The sequence below is a fragment of the Arachis duranensis genome, chromosome 4 (genome assembly GCF_000817695.3).
Source record: "Arachis duranensis cultivar V14167 chromosome 4, aradu.V14167.gnm2.J7QH, whole genome shotgun sequence".
Taxonomy (NCBI): Eukaryota; Viridiplantae; Streptophyta; class Magnoliopsida; order Fabales; family Fabaceae; genus Arachis; species Arachis duranensis.
The window spans coordinates 6,742,355-6,764,850 of NC_029775.3; the positions used below are offsets into that span (position 1 = coordinate 6,742,355).

General features: G+C 35.3%; 2 protein-coding genes, 1 long non-coding RNA gene, 1 other non-coding gene and 1 pseudogene across 4 annotated transcripts; 2 read left to right on the forward strand and 3 right to left on the reverse strand.

Moving 5' to 3' along the window:
- Positions 1–2,834: 2,834 nt before the first annotated feature.
- Positions 2,835–6,318, reverse strand: LOC127746589 (pentatricopeptide repeat-containing protein At1g79540-like). Its single transcript, XM_052260423.1, has 2 exons — positions 4,066–6,318; positions 2,835–2,958 (listed from the first exon to the last, which is right to left on the reverse strand). The coding sequence occupies exon 1, from the start codon at positions 6,316–6,318 to the stop codon at positions 4,351–4,353; it is 1,968 nt and encodes a 655-aa protein (XP_052116383.1). The 3' UTR covers positions 2,835–2,958; positions 4,066–4,350.
- A 989-nt stretch (positions 6,319–7,307) lies between these two features.
- LOC107483044 (uncharacterized) lies at positions 7,308–8,233 on the reverse strand. The gene is made up of 3 exons (XR_008008322.1): positions 8,192–8,233; positions 7,948–8,055; positions 7,308–7,344 (listed from the first exon to the last, which is right to left on the reverse strand). It is a non-coding gene; the product is annotated as an uncharacterized LOC107483044 (transcript).
- Positions 8,234–8,393: 160 nt separating this feature from the next.
- Positions 8,394–12,533, forward strand: LOC107483045 (protein disulfide isomerase-like 1-4; annotated as a pseudogene).
- A 34-nt stretch (positions 12,534–12,567) lies between these two features.
- LOC127746577 (uncharacterized) lies at positions 12,568–14,384 on the reverse strand. Its single transcript, XR_008008321.1, has 2 exons — positions 13,979–14,384; positions 12,568–12,710 (listed from the first exon to the last, which is right to left on the reverse strand). It is a non-coding gene; the product is annotated as an uncharacterized LOC127746577 (long non-coding RNA).
- Positions 14,385–16,711: 2,327 nt separating this feature from the next.
- Positions 16,712–18,685, forward strand: LOC110280397 (uncharacterized). The gene is made up of 4 exons (XM_021141410.1): positions 16,712–16,723; positions 16,812–17,742; positions 17,833–17,924; positions 18,575–18,685. The coding sequence occupies exons 1-4, from the start codon at positions 16,712–16,714 to the stop codon at positions 18,683–18,685; spliced, it is 1,146 nt and encodes a 381-aa protein (XP_020997069.1).
- The last annotated feature ends 3,811 nt before the right edge of the window (positions 18,686–22,496 follow it).

Below are 22,496 nucleotides of genomic sequence, written 5' to 3' on the forward strand. Positions count from 1 at the left end.
CTTGGCTTTATATAGTCTTATTTTCTTAAATAAGGTTGAAGAAAAATATATAAAATGAAGGTATTAGCGGCACATTCTAATTTCAAAGGGATATCCTTGATGGAATATTTTAGATTATTACAACAATCTTAATCATATGTAATGGTGAATATAATCATAAGTTAAGCAACTTAGGGAAAAAGAAAGAAGAAGTAACAAGATGAAAACTTTACTACAATTTATTGAAACTTCTTTCAATATCAAATTATCAATGTAATGGGGCATAGGAGTTACATTAATTAATCCTATGCATTTTTATCAACATAAACATAGAAGATTCTCGAAACAATCTATGTAGATATTACTATTTTATATGATATATCTATGCATAAGATGTAAATAACTTTTAAATATTCATTTTAGCCAAAATAGGATCTAACTATAGGTTTTTTAATTTGGAACAAGTATCTGAAGTGCCTTTTAAATAGTTAATATTAGTTAAATTTTTTATTTATAAAAATTCTCATTTTTTTAGAATATTAAAAATTTAAGATTTAATGTTTATAATTTAAGATAAAAAATTTATATTGGCTAAAAGAATTGATTCCTTAATTAAACACTTAAAAAAAACTAATAATCAACTAATAAAATATTAATTTTTTGAACTAATAAGAAAGAGAGGGAATTTTTTTCTCCTCTTTTTTTTGGGGACAAAAGAGCTGAATTCATTGATATTACAATTGATTTTTTTTTTTGCAAGTAAAAGTGAAACCGATTGATTTTAATTAGTTTGTTATGAATTGTTATTTGAATTTGGTAACCCAAAATGCATTAACCCAACTCCTCAAATTACTTCTAATATATATATGTTCTTCTAGTTTTTTAATCAATCTAAAAAATAAAATAAAAAATAACAATAATAAAATTATGAGAATCAGAATGCAAACAGAGTAAACATATGCGGTGCAATGGAGGAAGTAAAGAGAATCACAATTGCGATCCACTTCTCTGCAGAAAGGCATGAAAAGTAACTGAACATAACAACAATGAATAATACACAGAAAATGAGAGAGAACAAGCATGAAGTGCAGACATCTTCTTTAATTAACATCACAAGTTATATTCACCCCATTACGTTGTATTCTTGCACTATATTTGCTCATTATATTTTGTTTTGTTTTTTTTTTTTTGTTTTTTCACATCAAACAAATTTACTGTCGCTTATTTTTCTTAGTTTTCAGTATTTTTTAATCTAAAAATCCAAGGATTAATTTATTGTAATTCTGAGTTTCATTTGATAATTAATAGTTATTATTGACCAATGAGTTGCTGCATATAAAAGACGGAATTCAAAACTTCTAACATTTAATAAATTTGGGTTGGTCAAGTGGCTAGCTTACTTATTTGCATAAGCAAGTGTCGGGACTTCAAATCCTTAAATGAAGCTCAAATTTGTGACAGATTAGTCCTTCGTCTACTAGATCGGCAGATATCGTAAGAAACCAAAAGATAAAAAACCTTCAATACTTACTTAAATGAACAAATAAACTCACTATTCAACCAACTCAAGTTGGGTATTCATTCTCATTTATTATTAGATAAAATGGAAAATCTAATAATATATGGAGTAAATTGACTGAATACTAAAAAAATGAGTATACAAAATATTTTTGGACAAGTGGAAGCAACTCAAGTATATGAGACCAAGAACCCTTGTTCTGCATCAAAATGTTCACCTTTGCCTATGGCAGCACAAGTGGAAGCAACTCAAGTATATGAAAACAAAGCATTGGCAACACAGAAAGGTAGGAAACAAATTGGAGTTGGTGCTGTGGCCGGCATTGTCTTCGCTGTTGCTTGTGCTGTGCTTCTGGCCATGGGAATATACTATGTAAAGGTCACTCGCCAAGCAAACATGAGTAGAACAACCAACAACAGTGTTCAGTGTCATGCATAATATGCCTTCTATGGTCCTATGTCAGATTAAAAAAAAACTATAGCTTATAGCAAGGTTGAAACTTGACCTCACCACCCAAGTTCCTTAAAAATCCTTCCCTAACAATATCTGCGTGTGTATGTAATGTATCTAAATTTTCTTGTTTCTTACCAGTAGTAACCTTAATCTTCGTTCTTTATGGTTAGCTAATGCATCTAAGGTTATGATAGTGATCAATTTCAAATTTGGATGTCATCGCAAAGTGTTACAAGCTTCTAATTGGGATGTTCCAACTTCTCACCATTACAAACTAGTGAAACTACCAATTTTTGTGGAGTTTTATATTTGACTTCCAAAAAGGAAAGCATTTCTATTTGAAAGTTCCTCAACCAAATCAAGAGCAATAGTGAAGCAATGAAGCAACTTATTCCCCCGGGGTCTACTCTAGTCTAATACCTCATCTTCCTCGCTAGTCTATGAATTAATGCCTTAACAAATTAGATACATTCTCGCAGAATTTGAAACCAAGAACTACCATAAAGAGGCTCACATCAAGACGATTATAAGTCATAAATTATAGATGACAGCCATTAATGTAAAACATTCAGTGCATTTTATAGACAACAGCCAACAGGCACCTCCAACATGCTAGAGAACGCCAGAGGAGAGATTGTAAAACAGTATGTAAATTACAATTCATAAACTAGTCAGTGCAGGGGAATAAAATCAGGAATCTTGATCTGTATATTGAAGCATCATTTGAGTATTGTAGTACATTGGTCTACAAATAACTGCCCGTGTACACAACGGTTTAGCAAATAATTTAGAATGTGAAGGTAAAAAGGAGGGCAAGTATTGCATGTTTTGATTTCACAATTACAAAAGTTGAAACATCAATATTGAAAATAAAATTACTCATAACATTTCTACCATCCACGTGAGCTGAGAGACTTTATCAAAGGTCCAAATGTTTGATCTACAGCTTTGTTCCATATATGTGCAAATTCAGAATGGGATTTCTTAGCAAATGAGGGTTGTCTGACCTAGAAGAGCATTAAAAAAAAAAATGGTTAGCATTTAAATGTAGCAAGTCCAAATTGAAATTTACAACATAAGGGTAACAGAGCATGGAATATAGCATGCCTGTTAATTTCACAAAAAAAAATAACAGAATAGCTCAAGAACGTGGACTTAAAATCACATGGCACACATTCTATGTATAAGAAGCATAACCCAACATATGGAAACAGAGAAGAGTGGAAGATAGTTGAAGTCCAATTCGAAGAATGGTCAGCAAGAAAGACATCATGGTACCTTATAATGCTATACCTGGATTCATTCAACAGCTAATCATGTTTAGTAAAAACTTGATATCATGCACAAGGACAAAAAAGAACATCAACTTTTCATATTGATTTTGTCAATCACTGTGGACAAGTGAACATGTGTTTAGTGAAGCTTTGCTGCATATCCAACTGCCACATCTTAGCCTGAAGGTAGTTCCAGCAACTAAGTAACTATAAACATATAGCTTCCGACCAGGCTGACAAATTATGATATTGACCTTTTAAAAAGAGTAATGTTATATAGCAAGCCATTCCACCCCAACCAAACTAAACACACCATTAGAGTCAGCATAGTGTACCTATGAAATAGTGGGGAAGAAAAATTCACATATGAGCTTGAAGAAACTGTGTTTCCCAATTTGGGGAAGTTCCAAACTGACCCTCATAAGATTTAAACTAGGAATAAATTAGCTTCTTAAAAAAAGAGAGAGAAAGAAACTAAGAACAAATTAGAAACTCAACTTATTATCTAATCAATCATAAGAATTCCTTTCGACATTATAACAACATGAAAGCTTTGTCCATTAGGTGAGACTGGCTAGATCATATGAACGGAATAGTGCCCTATCGCAAACTATGCTAATAGTTTAAGCATTTAAGTCTAAATAATTTTTTTAACGGTTCTTGCATAGTATTTCTTGGTCTCCTTTTACCTTTAGCTACTGAGCTACCCTATATGCACATGATCAAGCCACTCATCACAAGATAAAGAATAATATCCATCTTGAATAATCGGAGTTATTCAATCATTCAAAATAGTGCATTTTATTGCTCCTCCTTCTCCTTAGCCGTCGAATAACGTACATTGCTTTGTCATAGTGATGTGAATTTAAACAGTATCCATGGGACTGCATCCTGTCAACAAGATCAATAGCATAGTCCTTTTTATCTATCGAAAGTAGGAGACATTTGAGGAGCTTGTTACAAATTCTTGGCCTCAACATGAAACTTTTTTCTAGGGTGTAGAGGAATATGTTTACTGCATCATCCAGCTTCCCTTCCTCACAGAGAATATCAATCAAATGTACACAACTTGTAGGATTGATATTAATATTGAACTCACCAAGAACAGAAAATATAGCTAATACTTCATCTACTTTTTTTTACCATACAGAACCCAGTAATTAGAATTGTGTATGGAGCTAAATTAAAATCTCTACATTTGAAGTCCATTTCCAGTAAGCCTCGAATTACTTCTTTCACATTTCCTCTGATAAAATGGTTCTCCAACACGTTGATTGAATCATTATCCCACCTCGGAAGGCTTTTCAGATATTCAAAGTAAAGATTGAAGGCCATCGAGACCTTCCCCTTTTTGTTTAACCAGCTCATATGGGCATTAGAATTTGATAATCCAGGTTGACAACCATGCTTCAACATATGTTCACGGATCTTAAAGGCGTCATCTTCTCTGTTAGCCCTATAAAGTCCATCAACAAGTGTCCCATAAGTAATAGAATCAGGTGAGATCCCCTTTAGTTGCAGCTCCTTGAAAAGCTTGATAGCAGCGTTGATATTACCAGTTTTGCAAAAACCATTGATTAAAATGTTGTATGTGATAATGTTAGGCACAACCCCACTCCCAGCAAGTTGTTTGAGAAGCTTGTAAGCATTCAAAACTTCACCAGCCTCGCACATTTGCTCCACCTTTTTCTGGAGACTAACACTATCAAAAACCCTGTCAGAACCCTGAGAAAGCCGGAAAAACAAAGATGGGCTTCTCCCAATCTCCATCTCGTGCAGTAAAAGGTGTGCTTCCTCAATTCTGCGAGCCTTGCAAAGGCCATGCATCAGAGCACTGAAGGTCACAACTGAAGGGAGACATCCAAGTTTTTCCATCTGATTAAATATCTCCCGTGCCTCTCCAACCATTCCATTCCTACACATGCCACAGATGAGAATGGTGCAGGTGTAAGCATTATGAAACTGTTCATCCTTGGAAACCTCAAGCTGAAGAGATCTAGCTTGGTCCAAACGACCTATGTCACAAAAACCTTTGATCAATGTATTGTAACAATAGGCATCTGGTACTAAACCCATCCCAATCATCTCATCTAACATCTTCACAGCTTCACCAACCTTACCCTCTTCGGACAAACCACGTATCATGATAGCATATAAAGTAACATCCGGCACAATTCCCCTCTTAAACATCTTGGTGTACCATACATATGCCTCACTATATCTCTTGGCGTGAATGAAGCTATTTATCAGAGAACAGTAACTCTGCAGATTAAGAGCAAAACCATCTATCCTCAACAAAGACAGCAAAGAAAGAGCTTCATCTGTCCTCCTGTTCTTGCAAAACCCATCAATCAAGACATTATAACAGCGCAAAGTAGGCAAGCACCCATTTTCTTTCATAGTGTTAAACAACCTAAACGCCTCATCAACCTTCTTCCACTGACAGAGGCCATAAATAATAGCCGTATACGTCTTAACATCAGGCAGCACACCCCTCTTGCTCATATCATCGAGCATCTCGAGGGCAGCATTGAAGTTTCCAATCTTACAGAATCCACCAATCAAGAGAGTGTACGTGTGGTCATCTGGCAAAGAATTAGACCTAAGCATAACATTATAGAGCGAAAAAGCCAACACAAACAAGTCTTTCTTGAGCACAATCTTCAAGATAGTGTTATAGGCGTGAGCATCAGGCTCACAATCGAACTCAGACATTCTATCAAAACACTGAATGGCTTCTTCAGCAAGACCCATATAAGAATAGGTCCTTATGAGGGCTCTAACAGATTCAGAACTTATGAAAATCCCATATTTCTTCAGAAGCTGGAGCGCGTCCCAGTAAAGGGAGCACCACTCCTTAGTGGCGAGAGTGCAACTTACCTCGTTACGGGAATGCTGATCCACGAGGCTCTCGAACTTGAGCGCGACCCACACGCAGAAACGGAGGGGGAGTCGGCGGTTACGATTAGGGAGATCTCGCGTGACGGCGACGGCGTCTGCGTCAGCGGAAGAGTGGTGCTGCAATCGGCGAGGGAGGAACCTTGTGAGCAGTCCGGAAGCATTGTGGAAATGGACTCGTTTCCACAACAGCATAGAGGGATCGGGGTGATGATGGTGGCAGCGGGGCGCTATCTTGTGGCGTTTGGGGGAAGAGGGCAACAGGCGAGACCTAAAAACAGAGTAAAGAGTAATAAACTTATAAGTTATAATGAATATCAGAGAGGCTTTTTTAAGTCTCTTTTTAGGGGGCCGATAGATGAAAATGTCCAAAAGACTAATTTAATATTACTAACTACTCAAACATGAAGAGATTATTCCTACCAAGTCATTATAAAAAATATTTTTTTTTTGTGCCAATGAAGATAACTAGTTACCTACAAGTGTACAACTACCATAAACTTCATAAAAGATAATAAATTTTAGATAGTAGGTAAGAGATTTTAAATTCAAATTATATTGCTAGTTTATTCTAAGAAAAATAATTTTACAATAAACTGCTATTTTTATATAATTTAAATTAAATATTAATTTTTAATAAATTAGACACAAAAATTTAAATACCATCACCATCACGGAAAAAAAGTTCACAATATTACTATGTTCGATGGATATGGCCTCGGATTCCTTACTTTTGTGCCCCTCATTTCATATATTATTATATTATATGCATACATAAACTAATGAATGAGCTAATTAATTCACCTCATACCTTCATGTATTTTATGTCCATTTTATATGTGTTTTATGTGCTCGATAAAGTTATACGGGCACACTCTTTGTTGAGAAAAAGGCACTCATAAATAGTTAAATTATCATTAATAATTATTTAGTGTTCTGTTAATTTGTAATTATTATACAAATGGAAATTTAAAAATGGTCACTAATTTTAATTACTACGTGAATCTAACCCACACCCAAGATTAAAAAAAAAATTTCATGATAGGTTGATGTACAAATGCAATGATAGAATTATGAATTGAATAATAAAATTGAAATAGTGTACCTATGAAATAGTGGGGAAGAAAAATTCACATATGAGCTTGAAGAAACTGTGTTTCCCAATTTGGGGAAGTTCCAAACTGACCCTCATAAGATTTAAACTAGGAATAAATTAGCTTCCTGAAAAAAGAGAGAGAAAGAAACTAAGAATAAATTAGAAACTCAACTTATTATCTAATCAATCATAAGAATTCCTTTCGACATTATAACAACACGAAAGCTTTGTCCATTAGGTGAGACTGGCTAGATCATATGAACGGAATAGTGCCCTATCGCAAACTATGCTAATAGTCTAACCATTTAAGTCTAAATAAATTTTTTAACGGTTCTTGCATAGTATTTCTTGGTCTCCTTTTACCTTTAGCTACTGAGCTACCCTATATGCACATGATCAAGCCACTCATCACAAGATTCTACCCTCTATACAACAATTTTGTCTCTAAGTCCAAATCTGAGATTCTACCAACTATTTTGACACAAAGTTACAGAAACATCTCTGACTAAAACAGGGGGCAGCTTGCAAGAAGGACCCTAAATTAAGCAACAGATACAAGGCATAAATAAAACCTCATAACTGAGAACAGACATAGTATTCTCTCTCGGGCATTCCAACAAACAGTTGGTGCACAAGACGAACAATCACTTAATAATTTCTCAAATTCAATACAGATAAAGTTGCATTTTCACTAAAAGATGAATTCTCATCATTTATGTTATTTTGACCTGAGATTGAGATTGGACGTTGGAGATGGAAGAGTAGATGTTTCTTCGCTGCTCCAGAACCACCGCGCCGGTCAATACCACTCCCAGTGTAGCTCCAAGTAGCCGCTCCTATCCATTCATTCACACACCCCAAAAAACAAAAAGCGATGATTTTTTTTGTTTGAAACAACAAAACATAAACATAGAAAGATAGAATCATGGAATCGTAAGAGAGTTGAATTTCATGCTTGATGAGGGAGTGTACCTGGGTGAGTATGCTAATCATCGTCTTCGCTTATTGTTTTTCTCTGCAACAGATTTGTCGGAGCAATGTTTGTTCCCAATTGCGGTCTTCCCCAACCAGAGCAATCACCACGCAATTTCTCTCTTTTTGCTTCGAGAGAAGGCATCATCACATCGCTGCTATCCAACGACGTCGTATTAGCTATTACTTCTCGATAAATTCATTGGGCCTCAATATTGGGCCTCTTAACGAAGCCTTTTACTTTTTTCAATTGCAAATTTGCAATAGAAGAAAAATGAATGCAACTAATCAAATAGCATCCAAATTAATGTGGGGCAGTGAGTGTTCCTATTGAGGTAAATCCGCATTAACTAAAGGCCTAAAGTCAAAAGGCTTCTAATCCCATATTTTGGTCAAAGCCCAACTTAACTGTTAACTCAGCTGACAGCTTCAATCTGTGTCTCCACTCTCAACTTCACTTCACTCACTTCCCCGGCGAGGTGTCGTACACTCCTCAAACGACAATGCCGAGCCATAAACGACTCGTCGTTTTGCTCTCCCTCACTACTCTACTTCTCTTCTCCTCCTTCACCCTCACTTCAACGAAGAAATCCTCTCAAAACGACAATACCGCCAACGAAAACAACGACGAGGATCTCAGCTTCCTCGAGGAACCGGACGAAGCTGCCACCACCGCACACCACCGCGCCGACTCCAACTTACCAGATCCCGACGGCGACGACGAGGACCTCGAACTCGACGAAGACGACGACAACGATTACGGCGACTTCTCCTCTTACTCACCCTCGCACTTCGAGGCAGAACAACCGCCGTGGGATGTGGACGACAAAGACGTCGTCGTATTGAAGGAACGGAACTTCACGACCGTAATTGAGAACAACCAATACGTGATGGTGGAATTCTACGCGCCCTGGTGCGGGCACTGCCAAGCGTTGGCGCCGGAGTACGCCGCTGCCACCACGGAGCTGAAGAACTACGGCGTCGTCCTGGCAAAGATTGACGCCACGGCGGAGCAAGAAATGGCGCACGAGTACGACGTTCAGGGCTTTCCCTCCATCTTCTTCTTCGTCGATGGAGAGCACAAGCCTTACACTGGCCACAGGACAAAGTAAATTTACTTTCCTAACCTTCTGTCTCTCAGTTTTTCCTTCGATTAAAATTGCTTGTTTATTTTTATTGATTTTACTGTAATTAGATATTCAGTTATTTTTTGCATTGTTTTTATGTGTGCTTTCCTATGCTCCTATTACGTTTTTTGCAAACTAATGCTTTTGCTGATATAAGTGGTTTGGGCAAAACAATGAACTGATAAAGTCACATTTTTACAAATTTTACCGTGAGGTTTATGTTTGTATATGATAGTTTGGTATTAATTTGTATGTTAATGCTACTTTGTGATTCTTAAGTTGGAAATGATTTTGTTTGTTTCAATTCAGGAATGGTATTGTGACTTGGGTTAAGAAGAAGATAGGGCCTGGGGTGTACAACATTAGTACGGCGGGTGATGCGGAACGCATATTGACGTCTGAGAATAAAGTTGTCTTGGCCTTCCTCACCACTCTAGTTGTAAGTGTTTGGATTTCATGTATTTGGTCATATATCCGTTTTACCATATAGCAAGTTGGTTGCCTTTTTATCCTTGTTTAAAAGTAGGGGATGGGAAATGGAAGTAGAATTTGTTTAATTTTTGCAATTTCTATGTCCATTTCAAGATAACGTGATGAAATTGTAGTCTCATTCCTCAGACTAAGGTGGTTCCATCATAGTTAAATGAAAATACTCCGCTGCATTTCCTAATTAAATCAATGGATTTATCATTTTGTTCGTTATTATATGCATGCAGGGTTCTGAGAGTGAGGAGCTAGCTGCTGCATCCAAACTTGAGGATAATGTCAATTTTTATCAAACTGTGGTTCCTGATGTTGCAAAGCTTTTCCATAACGCCCTGCTTTGGTGTTGGTTAAGAGGGAGGATGAGAAGCTCAGCTATTTTGGTGCGCTTTCTTTCTTGTCCTTCTCTTTTAACTGTCCCTTGATGAAAACCAGAGAGTCATTCCGAGTTCTTTTCACCTTGCCTCTCAGATGGCAAATTCGTAAAAGCGGAAATAGCAGACTTTGTAGCCATCAACAAGCTTGCCTTGGTTACAACTTTCTCAAAAGAAACTGCCCCATTAATCTTTGAAAGTAAAATCAAGAAACAGGTAATTATTTGTGTCTGCATCTTTTTATATTTGTTAAAGTAGGAAGCAATATTCTTTTAAAGCACTATTTTCTAACTCTATTGTATGTTGTAGTTGTTGCTGTTTGTGACTAAGAAAAATTCAGATAAGTTCTTTCCAATTTTCGGAGAAGCAGCAAAACTTTTCAAGGGGAAGGTATAGTTTCTCACAGGTTATTACTTAATACTCTGTTATGGCATTCTTCAGATGGAGTCTAGACAGATTTCTATTTTCTTTTTAGTTAACAAAATAATTTGTTTTTATCTGCAATAATCACCTTGTCCTTATTCGTAAAATTATCACAGTTCTGGCATTTTATGTTTGATACTACTAGCACTGGGAGCTTAATGTGTTGTCTACTGATATCTCAAAATTGATCTTTCTTTCTTTCATCATGCATTTTTGTTCATATAATCTCATGATAATATTGAAGAAATAATAAATTCTAATTTCTCATATATAATAATAAATTTATAATTTATTCACCTGCCATTCCCTTCAAATGAATCTTTGAGCTATATATTTCTAATGTTCAATTATCTGTTGCAGCTGGTCTTTGTTCATGTGGACATGGACAATGAAGATGCTGGAAAGCCTGTAGCAAGCTTCTTTGGCATTACCAGAAAAGGTCCCAAAGTAATGGAACCACCACCCTTTCTTCGTTTTATCTAAGAACGTCAGAATGAAACTCATCGTATCTTGCATAGGTACTTGCATATATTGGAAATAATGATGGGAGAAAATTTCTATATGATGGTGAGATGACTGTTGACAATACTAAGGTACGCTTCTTTCTACTTGTCAGGGGCTCTGTTCATTTTGTTATCATGTTAATGAATGTGCATGAATGCTATCTTCTATCTTAGTTATGTTTGAAATCTTGGTTGTGGCTGAAAATTCCATGTATGCTTTTTTTCTTAGGCATTTGGTGAAGATTTTCTTCATGACAAGTTAAAACCTTTCATCAAGTCAGATCCAGTTCCAGAAACGGTGAGTTATTTTCATTTTCCATAAATGTTCTTTTGGCCTGGTATTTTAGCCACTGATCTAACATGTATGCTAACTTGGCAGAATGATGGTGACGTAAAAATTGTTGTCGGGGATAACTTCGATGACATTGTCTTGGATGAGTCAAAGGATGTTCTCCTTGAGGTACAATAATACTTGTTCCATAGCTTGCAAGAGTCATTTTTGCTTGTAAACATAGATCATATTAATAAGGTGTCGTCGTAATATTAGGTTTATGCTCCTTGGTGTGGCCACTGCCAAGCGCTGGAACCAACATACAATAAACTTGCAAAGCATCTTCGTGGTATTGAATCTATTGTAATAGCCAAGATGGATGGTTCAACAAACGAGCATCCCAGGATAAAGGTAACTCGGATTTAAAGTATATGTTGGTATCATATGGTTTGTACTGTTGCAATTATATCAATTAAAACAACCCAACCGATCGTATAGTTTGAATATTGAATTAAGCATTACAATGGAAGCCATTATAACAATCCTTTCAATGGATTCTTGTGTACTGAATGAATTATATTTACTTTGCAGACTGACGGATTCCCGACAATTCTCTTCTTCCCAGCAGGAAAAAAGAGTTCTGACCCTGTATGTGAATACGAAACGAGAGCACATATTTATGTCTATTCAGCATTGCTGGATCTGCATGATATTTTTCGTTAAATGATCTTAAATATTTTTCAACTCATCGTGCCTGCAGATCACTGTCGATGTGGACCGTACGGTGGCAGCATTTTATAAGTTCCTGAGGAAACATGCATCAATCCCATTCAAGCTCAAGAAACCAACCTCAACTTCTAAAGCAGGTTCTGGTGTCAAGGATGAACTATGAGGAGTAGAATGGCATTTCTATTTATAGTTACTTAGAGAGATGATAGCATAGTTACACAAATTGCAGGAGGAATGGAAAAGAATGCTAGAGAATTCAGAACTAAGAGGTAACGTGTATTTGGGGTGAGAATTTATTTATTTATTAATTTATAGATTGAAAGAACCTTGAAATCTTAGTATATAATATGTTCACTTAAAGGGGTACAAGAATAAATTGTGCATGTGTTGTAAGGATCTACTTGGATGCACTTATTCTATTTTTCTTTTCTATGCTGCAGTTATAACAATTAAAAACCAAAAAAAATAGTAAACCTTACGTTTCTTGAGAAATGTGTCCCAACAATTTTTTTTATTCCAAAAAATAAAATCCATACCTTGGGACAGCATGATAGCCAACCAACCCAATTAGAACTGCCTCTTGGACCTATTAGCTCAGCCTATTCTGGGCTGTATGTGGCAGCAGTGAAAACTAAATTTAAAAATACATCTATTCTGACAATTCATCAACGGCAATGACCAATTAACGAGCTTATGTATGTTTCCAAAAATATTGAAGTTCTTTTTAATGATTTTAACTAGGGGCACTCTACTATACAGATTGAGTGATATAAAGAGAGAAAATAAATTCCTTTTATATTTATTTTTTATTATTTTATTGTTATTCAAAGTGTGAGTCTTACTTTTTTTAATCTCTCTTTCATCCCATAAAAAGAAAGATCTGTAAACTTACATCTTTACTATATAATTCATCTTTTAACTATTGATCTTAATTGTATGTATTATGATAAATATTAACGGTCAAGATAATTAAAATTAGAGAAAATTTCACTCCCCTCTCCTGTGAGATGCTAAAATGACACTCCCTTTCCCTCTATTTTATAAATGTACATTTTCCTCCCTTTTAACTTTTAAAAAACCTCATTTTTAATCCATTTTAAACTTTTTGTGTTAACTAATGTTAACTTTATCCATTTTTTAAGAAAAAAATTATTTTTTAAAAAAATATTCATTAGCAAAAATTATATTAAATAAAAAATTTTAGTAAGATTATTTTTCAATATCAATAAATATTAATTGTTATACATATTACCAGTGGTAAGATTTTTTTATTTAATATTAAAATAATATATATTAATATAAAAAAATTAATAGTAAATATAAAAATAATTGTTAACAAAAATTTTAGTAAAATCACAATTTAATAATTAAAAAATTATTGAAAAATAGGTATCTTAGAAAAAAATAATTTAATTATTAATTTTTTGAAAATATTTCGTTAAAAATACAATTTAATTAATAAAAGAATAATTTATTAAAGGATATTTTAGTAAGCAAAATTTAATGATAAAAAATAAAATTTTTGTTAATGGATATTTTTTCAAAAAATAATTTTTTTTCATAAAAAATGGATAAAGTTAACATTATTAACACAAAAAATTTAAAATAGATTAAAGAGGAGGTTTTTTAAAAGTTAGAAGGGAGGAAAATGTACATTTATAAAATAGAGGGGAGGAGAGTGACATTTTAGCATCTCGCAGGGGAGGGGAGTGGCATTTTCTCTTAAAATTATAATATTTTTAGAACACTTGAAAATGTTCAAATATTTTTTTTTACATGTTCTTATGGTTGTACACATAAGGATTAAGATTTATACTAATTTGTGCACATGTATATATGTATAATTAATGATAAGATATAGAGAGTCGCTAATTAACCTGATAAGCGACCAAGGACTGGTTATAGGTTCCTTTTCTTCCCCAGTCTCCGACCACCAGAATGTTCAGAGGTTGATCTGCTTTTGTTGGAGTGTGTTTCAGCTTCTGAAGCTCTGCTATGGAAGGACTTGTTCCCAACAACAATAACACCACCATAACAGGGAGCAACACGCGTTGTTTTAAACACCAAGCCATGTTTTTAATAAGCACCTGCAACTCAAACATTCAGAGAGGGAGAGAGCTTTAGAGAGAAAGAGAGAGAGAAATTATTGGAAGTTTTGTGAGACAAGTTAGTTATAATCTATATATAGTGTTGACAGTTTTTGTATAACATACCGTATTTACTTTATTCCAGAGAGAGAGAGAGAGTAGAGACAATCGCTCACGAAAAGGATTACGTATAAGATTCGTTTATCATCCATCGAATCTTTGGATCCACGGTATGCCTTTCATTATAGCAACTCATAATATAATTTTGGATTTGTATTAAATATGTTGTGGACGACTAATTTTTTAAAAAATTTAAAATTAATTCAGATTTTATAAAAATAACTTTAACATAAATAAATTATTAATTTGTCCTTAATTTTTTAAAAATGTAGTTGTTAGGGTTATATATTTGATACAAATTGAGAATTTAAGAGATAAAATTAAAATAAAATAAAAATTTTTTTTGAAAGGAAGAGCTCAACACAACAAGTGGAGCATAGAAATAACAAACAGAAAAGCCACAATTATAGAGGAGTACGTTATAAAAAGACTAAATGATGTCCCTGTCATTTTCGGCATTGCCATCAACAACAGAAGGGATCCACACCTATCTACTCCTTATAGTTTATGGAGGACTAGTAGAAGATATCGTCAACCCCTTTTCCTTCATTCTGAAAAATCTGCATATTTCTTTCCAGCCAAATATTTCAGGTAATGGTACAGAAGCATACTATCTACCTCTTACACTCTTGTTTACTAGTTGATAACTCAGTCCAATTTTAAAAATGCTCCTTTAGCGTTCCCCGACACGACCATTGCCTTCCAACAAAAGACAATCATGCACACCACACCTGCCAAGAAAATCCACAACCAAGAAACAACTGGTATCCAGATTCAACACTTTCATTACACAACATACAAACAACATCCTCCTGGTTAACCACTCCCAGCCGACTCAACTTCTCATTCGTATTGACCCTTCCAGTCAAGACAAACCATATGAACAATTCAACTCTAGGTGGGACTAAACCCTTCCAAACTGTCCTAGTAAAGCTGTAGTTCGCTATATCCTCCGGAAGCATTTCCACCTATATTACCTGCACAAAGGAGTTAGTAAAAAATACACCATGTTTATCAAATTTTCACACAATTCTTTCCTCTCTCCTATATACTAGATTAATCAATCTTAATGTTTCATGCAACTGGTTCACTAAGTCCAACTCCCATTGGAAGAGCTCTCGCCTCCATTGGAAGTTTCATCTCCACTCTAACCCGTCCTAAAACCCACAATCCCCTATGACGGATCTTCTTTGGTTTGAAACTGAGAAGAGCCTTGGAAAAAGATCTTTCAGGGACCCACCATGCAACCATACATCCTCCCAGAACCGAGTTCATCTCCCATCGCCAATCTCCATAGACAGCCCATTGATCATTTTCTGTTTTAGTCGTTGATCCTTAAACTGTAGCTGGCATATATTCTTCCATGCCCCCCAAGTAGGTAACACCTGAGATGACAACATCACATTGGGGTTGAGGTTGTTACAAGAGCATACCACCTTCTTCCATAAGGGGCAATCCTCCTTCGAAAACTGCCACTACCACTTAAAGAGAAGGGTTGTGTTACGCACCATAGCATCCCCAAAATAAAATAAAATTTAGAAATATTTTAAAAATTTTTGATAAATTTTAAAGATAAAAAATATATTTTACTTGAGTAATGCTACGTATACACTAAAATCAGCTACCAGTATAAAATACATGCTGGAATATAAGTACACATTGAAAATAAATTAAATCACATATATATTTATACACAAATACATTGGTGACTGATTTTAGTGGCTGATTTTGATGTACGAATAGTATTTTTGATTTTACTCTTATATAATCATTCTTTTTTCGAATTGGAAGAGAGATAAGGAAATAAAATATTTTTGGATTAATTTTACTACAAAAATACTTTTCACGTATTTAATTTAATGATAATACTAAAAAAACAAAGATATCAAAATTTATTTTGTTTAATATTTATTAATTATTTTAATTGAGAATTTAGTTTTCTTTTCTTTTCTTTTTTGTTTCCTTCTTGAAGAAATAATGTTTCTATTTTATTATAGGGTCTAGTTCATAGAGTAGTGAGTTGATGAGAAGAAGATGTAGAGGTTAAACTGTTAAAGAAATAAAGATCTTTGTCTGGTATCCTATTTTGGTGAAAATATGATACAAAGAAACAAACGAATGGAGTTTCGGTGAAATTTCGGTTTGAGACATTCTACTTGATTTAAGAAATGACAAATAGAAAAGGAAACCCTGTCCGCACGGGGGGCCTAAGGTGGCCATGGTCTCCTCTTTTTGGTCTAGAAAGTCATCCTCGTCATTTCAAAGCTCATTGGTTTAAGAGTTTTTCTTGGCTAGAATATTCGCCAGAAGTGGATGCTGCATTTTGTCTTCCATGCTATTTATTTTCTAGAAAATCAAGTCCATTCACATCAGGAGGATTTCGCAATTGGAAAAAAGTGAATAATGGAAAGGATTGTGCATTTTTATCTCATGTGGGTAAATCTCTTAATTCTCCTCATAATATTGCTGTTAAGTCTTGTAAAGATTTGCTCATCAATTACAGCTAGCTCTTGTTGCTGCGGCTAAAGAAGTTGTTGATGTTCATGCTTTTTTTTTAAGTTTGAGTAATATTATCAATGTTGTGTGCTCTTGCAAACGCAATGATGAATTACGATCTGCTTATGCAACTGAAATTTCCCATTTAGTTGCAATTAATCAAATTGAAACAGGAAGGGGAGCAAATCAAATTGGCACATTAAAAAGATCAGGAGATACTAGGTGGAGCTCTCACTTCAACTCAATTTGTAGCCTTTTACGTATGTTTGGAGCAATAACTTCAGTTCTGGAAGATTTGGCTACTAATGGATCTACATATTCTCAACGTGGTGATGCTACTTATGCTCTTAAATCTTTATTATCATTTGATTTTGTTTTCATTTTGCATATGATGAAAGAAATCATGGGAATCACTGATAAACTTTGTCAAGCATTGCAACAAAAATCTCAAGACATTTTGAATGCTATGCATCTGGTTTCTAGTACAAAGTCATTGATTCAACAGTTAAGAGATAGTAGTTGGGGAGCACTTTTGGAGAAAGTTAGTTCTTTCTGCAATGATCATGCTATTCAGATACCTGATATGGGTGCTTCTTTTAGTGACATAATTCGGTCTCGTCGTAAAAAGGATGTTGTCACTGTTGAACACCACTATCGTGTTGACATTTTTACTAGCGTGATAGATTTTCAATTGAAAGAGCTAAATAGTAGATTTAGTGAGCAAGCAACCGAGCTCCTCATACTGAGTACATCTCTAGATCCTAAAGATGTTTTCAAGTTATTCAGTGTTTGCAACATATGCAATCTTGTAAAGAATTTCTATTCTTTAGATTTTTCTGAGCAAGAAAAGATTCAATTGGATTATGAGTTACAACATTATGAACTTGATGTGGTTAAAGCTCCAGATTTTCAGAATTTGTCTACTCTTGCTGAATTGTGTCAAAAATTGACAGAGACAGGAAAATCAAATATATATCCTTTAATTGATAGATTAATTCGTCTTGTTTTGACTCTTCCTGTGACAACAGCAACAACTGAACGGGCCTTTTCAGCTATGAAGATTATTAAAACAAGGCTTCGAAACAAGATGGAAGATGAATTTTTAGCAGATTGTATGATTGTATATATTGAAAAGGAAATTGCTTCAAAATTCACTTCAGAGATGATAATTGATGATTTTAGTTCCATGAAGCATCGTCGAGCAAGTTTAAAAATATCAAAATCTTAAAGTATGTAGTTGAACATTGACTTTTATATAATATAATAACTTTTTTATATATATGCTACAAATCATATTTTGTTAATTTTTTGTTATATTTTATATTTAATTGGCCCCCCTCTTATGAAATTTCTGGTTCCGCCACTGCCTACTATAGTTTATGAGAAGCTAAGTTTGTACATAAACTGTCCTACCCTAACCACGGTTTATGAATTGCTAGAACTCTATATGTATTAGTTGAAGTCAATTGTTTAGAAGAGATTTTCACAATAACTAGTGAGAAGGAGAGTTTCTAGTGCTAGCGAATTACTTTCGAGAAATTCATAAAAGCAAAAGAGATGATGTGAAATTCACCGATAAGGAACTCTTGAGTATATTTATCCGTTCATCGAATACCTTGTCAGATATAAAAATCAGTATATTGCAGAAGTTTGGGATATTTGGGAATAAGTGGGTGAAGAAGATTTTTTTTATAAGATCCCTATCGCAGTAGTTGTGTCAATCGGTGTGAAGTATGATACTTTGTGATAAGCTCTGATGAAGATCTGCAGGTTCTATTTCATTATTGTCATAAAAGTTTTTCGGAAGTCAGAATACTCGAGTTGTATGCGAAGTTGGAAGACGGTATCAATAGTTCTGGGGCATCAGCTCCGAATCCTTAGTCAAATGCCTTGGAGGTGCTTCTAGTTCGATGGCAGTGGTTGCACTAACTCGTCCGTTCGTTGTATCTCTATCCTTTGGGGTTGATTTGAACCGTACTGATGAAGATGGTTCTGTAGCATTGGAGAACCATTCATTCCGGCAGTTGGCAGTTGAGATGGCTAGTTCTCCTATCATGAATCCTGATTGTGTAGGGTTGGGTGAACCTGATCGAGTTGAGAATGCCATGCGAGATGATGATTCAGATGAGGAGTCTGTCGATATAGTTGGGGACAATGATGAGGATACAAAGAGCAACCCATATACACAGCATGACCTATTGGTGCACGAAACTGATTTTGCACGTTTCGCACAGATAGACCAGCAAGTATACCGGGTCGTCCAAGTAATACCTCAGGTGAGTGAGGGTTAATCCCACGGAGATTATTGGTTTAAGCAAGTAATGGTTATCTTGCAAATCTTAGTCAGGCGGATAGAAAATATAGTTGTCACGAGAAAACACATAAAATAGATAAATAAATAAAACGTTACTAGATAGGTGTGAAATCAATGGTATGAGAACGGTTGAGGCTTCGGAGATACTTCTTCCTTCTGGATAAACTTTTCTCACCATCTACTCCAATTTTTTATTGATTCATTCCATTGAAGGCTGTATATGATTAATGCAGGGTCAGCGGTCATTAATCTCGTATACTTCAGATCAAACGCCGGGTCAGCGGTCATCCAATCTGAACGGTGTAACACCCTACCACACTAAACTTTATGCTTAAGTCGTAAAACAGAGGTGATGTGGTATTACGACCTCTAAAATAAAATGTGTACATATAATAGCAGAAAGAATATAATAAACTAGGAGCCTTGAAAAACAGGAGAAATAAAAACTGTGAAATAAAAGCGTCAGTAAATGAGTTAACTTACGTACAAAGAAAACTGTAGCTATGAAGCATAAGATAACGAAAGTAGGAATAGAGGGCCAAAGATACAAAATAACAAGCTCCTAATCAGCCCGCGAAGTCAAGGCTGGCCAGAGAATATGTACACATATATATATACATATCCAAAACCCAAATCTACATAAACAAAATTCTGTCTTTCCATAAGCCTCTAAGGGGGTAAAAAAGATTAAGTCATGCGGAGAGGAAACTAAGTACATATATATACATAACTATACAACAAAACAGCCCGATAACCACTTCGCCTCAGAAGTCCAGACGCCTAATCAGGTGCCTCTCGACCTGCATCTGAAAAACAACAACATAGTATGGAGTGAGAACCAAAGGTTCTCAGTATGGTAAAGGTGCTACATATATAAGATATAAGGTCTTGGGAATGCCAGAGGCAATCCTAGAACGCTGACACTCATATTATTAAGCTTAAAGTATTAAACAGAAACCATAAAAGGTGGTTTTCTATGAGTATCTAAGCCTAATCTAACTTAATCTTGAATCTAGTCTTACCGCCTTTCCTCTGTACCTCCATCTTCGACAACATATCACAGACAAATAAACAGATAAAGGCAAACACAAGAAGGTTACAAGTACTGCAGGCAGCAAATATACATTTAACATAGCAAATGCAATTAGGCACACCTAGTTAATGCACAAACAAGTAATTCAACTAATATGCACATGATGCATGCCTGTCCTATGGCTGATGAGTCTCATCTGTCGGTTATCAAGCCAACCCGACAAGTCCGGTTTGCTAAACCTTTGGACTGTCCCCCGACGTGCATCCCCAAGAGTCTATGCATAGTTTTTTCTCAAATAATCAATATTGTTCAATGGGGGTTAACATTCCCGAGAATTTATAAGTGCCCAGTCACCCTTACGTCATAGGGTCAACAAAGTATCGAGCTATCGACCTGGTACACGTGGTGGCAAGCCACGGTACTTTAACCAGGGAATCTCGTATCTCAGATCATTTAACTAATCAAGCCAAGTATTATACGTAATCATTCATAATATTGCATATTCAATTCATCCCTTTTTCAACTCTACTTCACCTCCAAGTGATCTCCACTTTTTAACTTCATCTGTTTATCAGGTTTAATATTATTATTTATGTCTACAGAAATGAAAATAGAGGTTTAGAAGTTTAAAATTGGATTTAAAACTCAAAAATCATGTTTTCTGGAACAGGGGCCACGCGTACGCGTGGGAGTGTAAGAATGCAGCTCGCGCGTGCGTCCCCTTGTCATGCGTATGCGTAGACGAATTTTTTTCATGTCACGCGTACGCGTAGGCCACGCGTACGCGTGGACATGCTTGCTAGCTCATTATGCGTACGCATAGGACCAATCGCGTACGCATCGTCAAAATTTCATGCCACGCGTATGCATGGACTTACATTTTAAAAAAAAATCAGATTCAGTAGCAAGCTGCATAATTACAAATTTTTTAAACCAAACTTCCGATGCACATAACTTAACCATTTTAAATCGTTTTTCATCTGTTCTTTGAACAGCTTAAACTTCACGAACCTAATTTTCATTTAAAATAAGTTAGAAATAAATTGGGGGTCCGGAAGCCAAGTTATAGCTCGTCGAGGTTTGGCCCAAAACCAAAATTTTGTAAACTTACAAAACCTCTTCCTCATTCAAAACAATTCCCATGATACCAACACAACAACCTGCACTTGCTAGCACCAAAATGACCTCCTTCCTCAACACAACAACCACCATGAAAATCATACTTCACACCAACAATAGTTACATATACACATGCCAAATCCACTAACAATAATTACATATATACATGCCAAATTCCATAACCAAACTGTAGCTCACAAATCACATACTTTTACCCTCAAATCAATAATTAACAACTTACCAATCCTTCAACTAATCAGCACCATACCAATCCATATTTAACAACAAGATACTAAACCACAATATACACATACATTCCAACTTATCCTATGGTCATCTAACCTAAGTTTTTACAGAACATTATATATTAAATGCAAGAAACCTAAACTATACCTTGGCCGGTTTCTTCGTAGCGATCAAAGCAATTCACCCGAAACAAACACAGCCCTAAAGCCCAACAAAATACTAATGCCCAGCCTCCACCAAAATTCCAACGTCCACAATTTCAAGCTCCAATTATTTATTCACAACCTAATACACATTCATAACACATATATACCCAATTTAATACCTGAAACATAAATTCAATAAAATTAAAATAGAATTATGGTATCCTCACCTTACCCAAGCTTCAGATAAGCAAGAGTGAACGTTTTTCTCAAGCTAATTGGATCCTAAAACATCAAAGAGCAAAGAAATTCAATACCTCCACGGCTCCACTTAATTTTTGAAAATTGGGGAAGAAGAGGCTGAGAGTGAATAACCAGGTTACCTATAAAATTGTTCCAGTAGAAATGTAGAGCTCGATGCGGTGGTCGCGTGGCCGCAAATGGTGCGGCGATCGGAGTTCAGATTGGGAAGTTACGGCGTTTTAAATTTGGAACGAGGGTTCGGAACTCTTTTTCCTCTCCTTGCTGCATTCAGCATTGCTGTTGCTGAAGTGGGAGAGTAAATGCGCTTTAGCCCATTTAAAAGTTGGCCTGGTTGGGCCCACGAGCCCAGTTTGGGCCTGGTTCAATCGGTTTGTTCCGTTCGGTCCAATCTTGGGTCAATTTCTTCGAAATTAGTGTCAAAATTCTCGTTTTAATGAGCTCTATCCTAATTTAATATAATATTGACATTTCTAATTTTCTTTATTAAAAATTAATTTATTGACTAATTTTTTACTAATTTAACGGGGTTTACAAACGGGGTAAAGCTCTAGCAGTCCATTCCCTTGGTGATCC

Bases quoted from the DNA above. Each gene is read 5' to 3' on its own strand.
- LOC127746589 (XM_052260423.1), bottom strand. From the start codon at position 6,318: ATGCTGTTGTGGAAACGAGTCCATTTCCACAATGCTTCCGGACTGCTC.
- LOC110280397 (XM_021141410.1), top strand. The intron at 17,743-17,832 runs GTCAAAAATTGA...CTGTGACAACAG, and splicing joins GTCTACTCTTGCTGAATTGT to CAACAACTGAACGGGCCTTT. The intron at 17,925-18,574 runs GTATATATTGAA...GAAGATCTGCAG, and splicing joins TTTTAGCAGATTGTATGATT to GTTCTATTTCATTATTGTCA.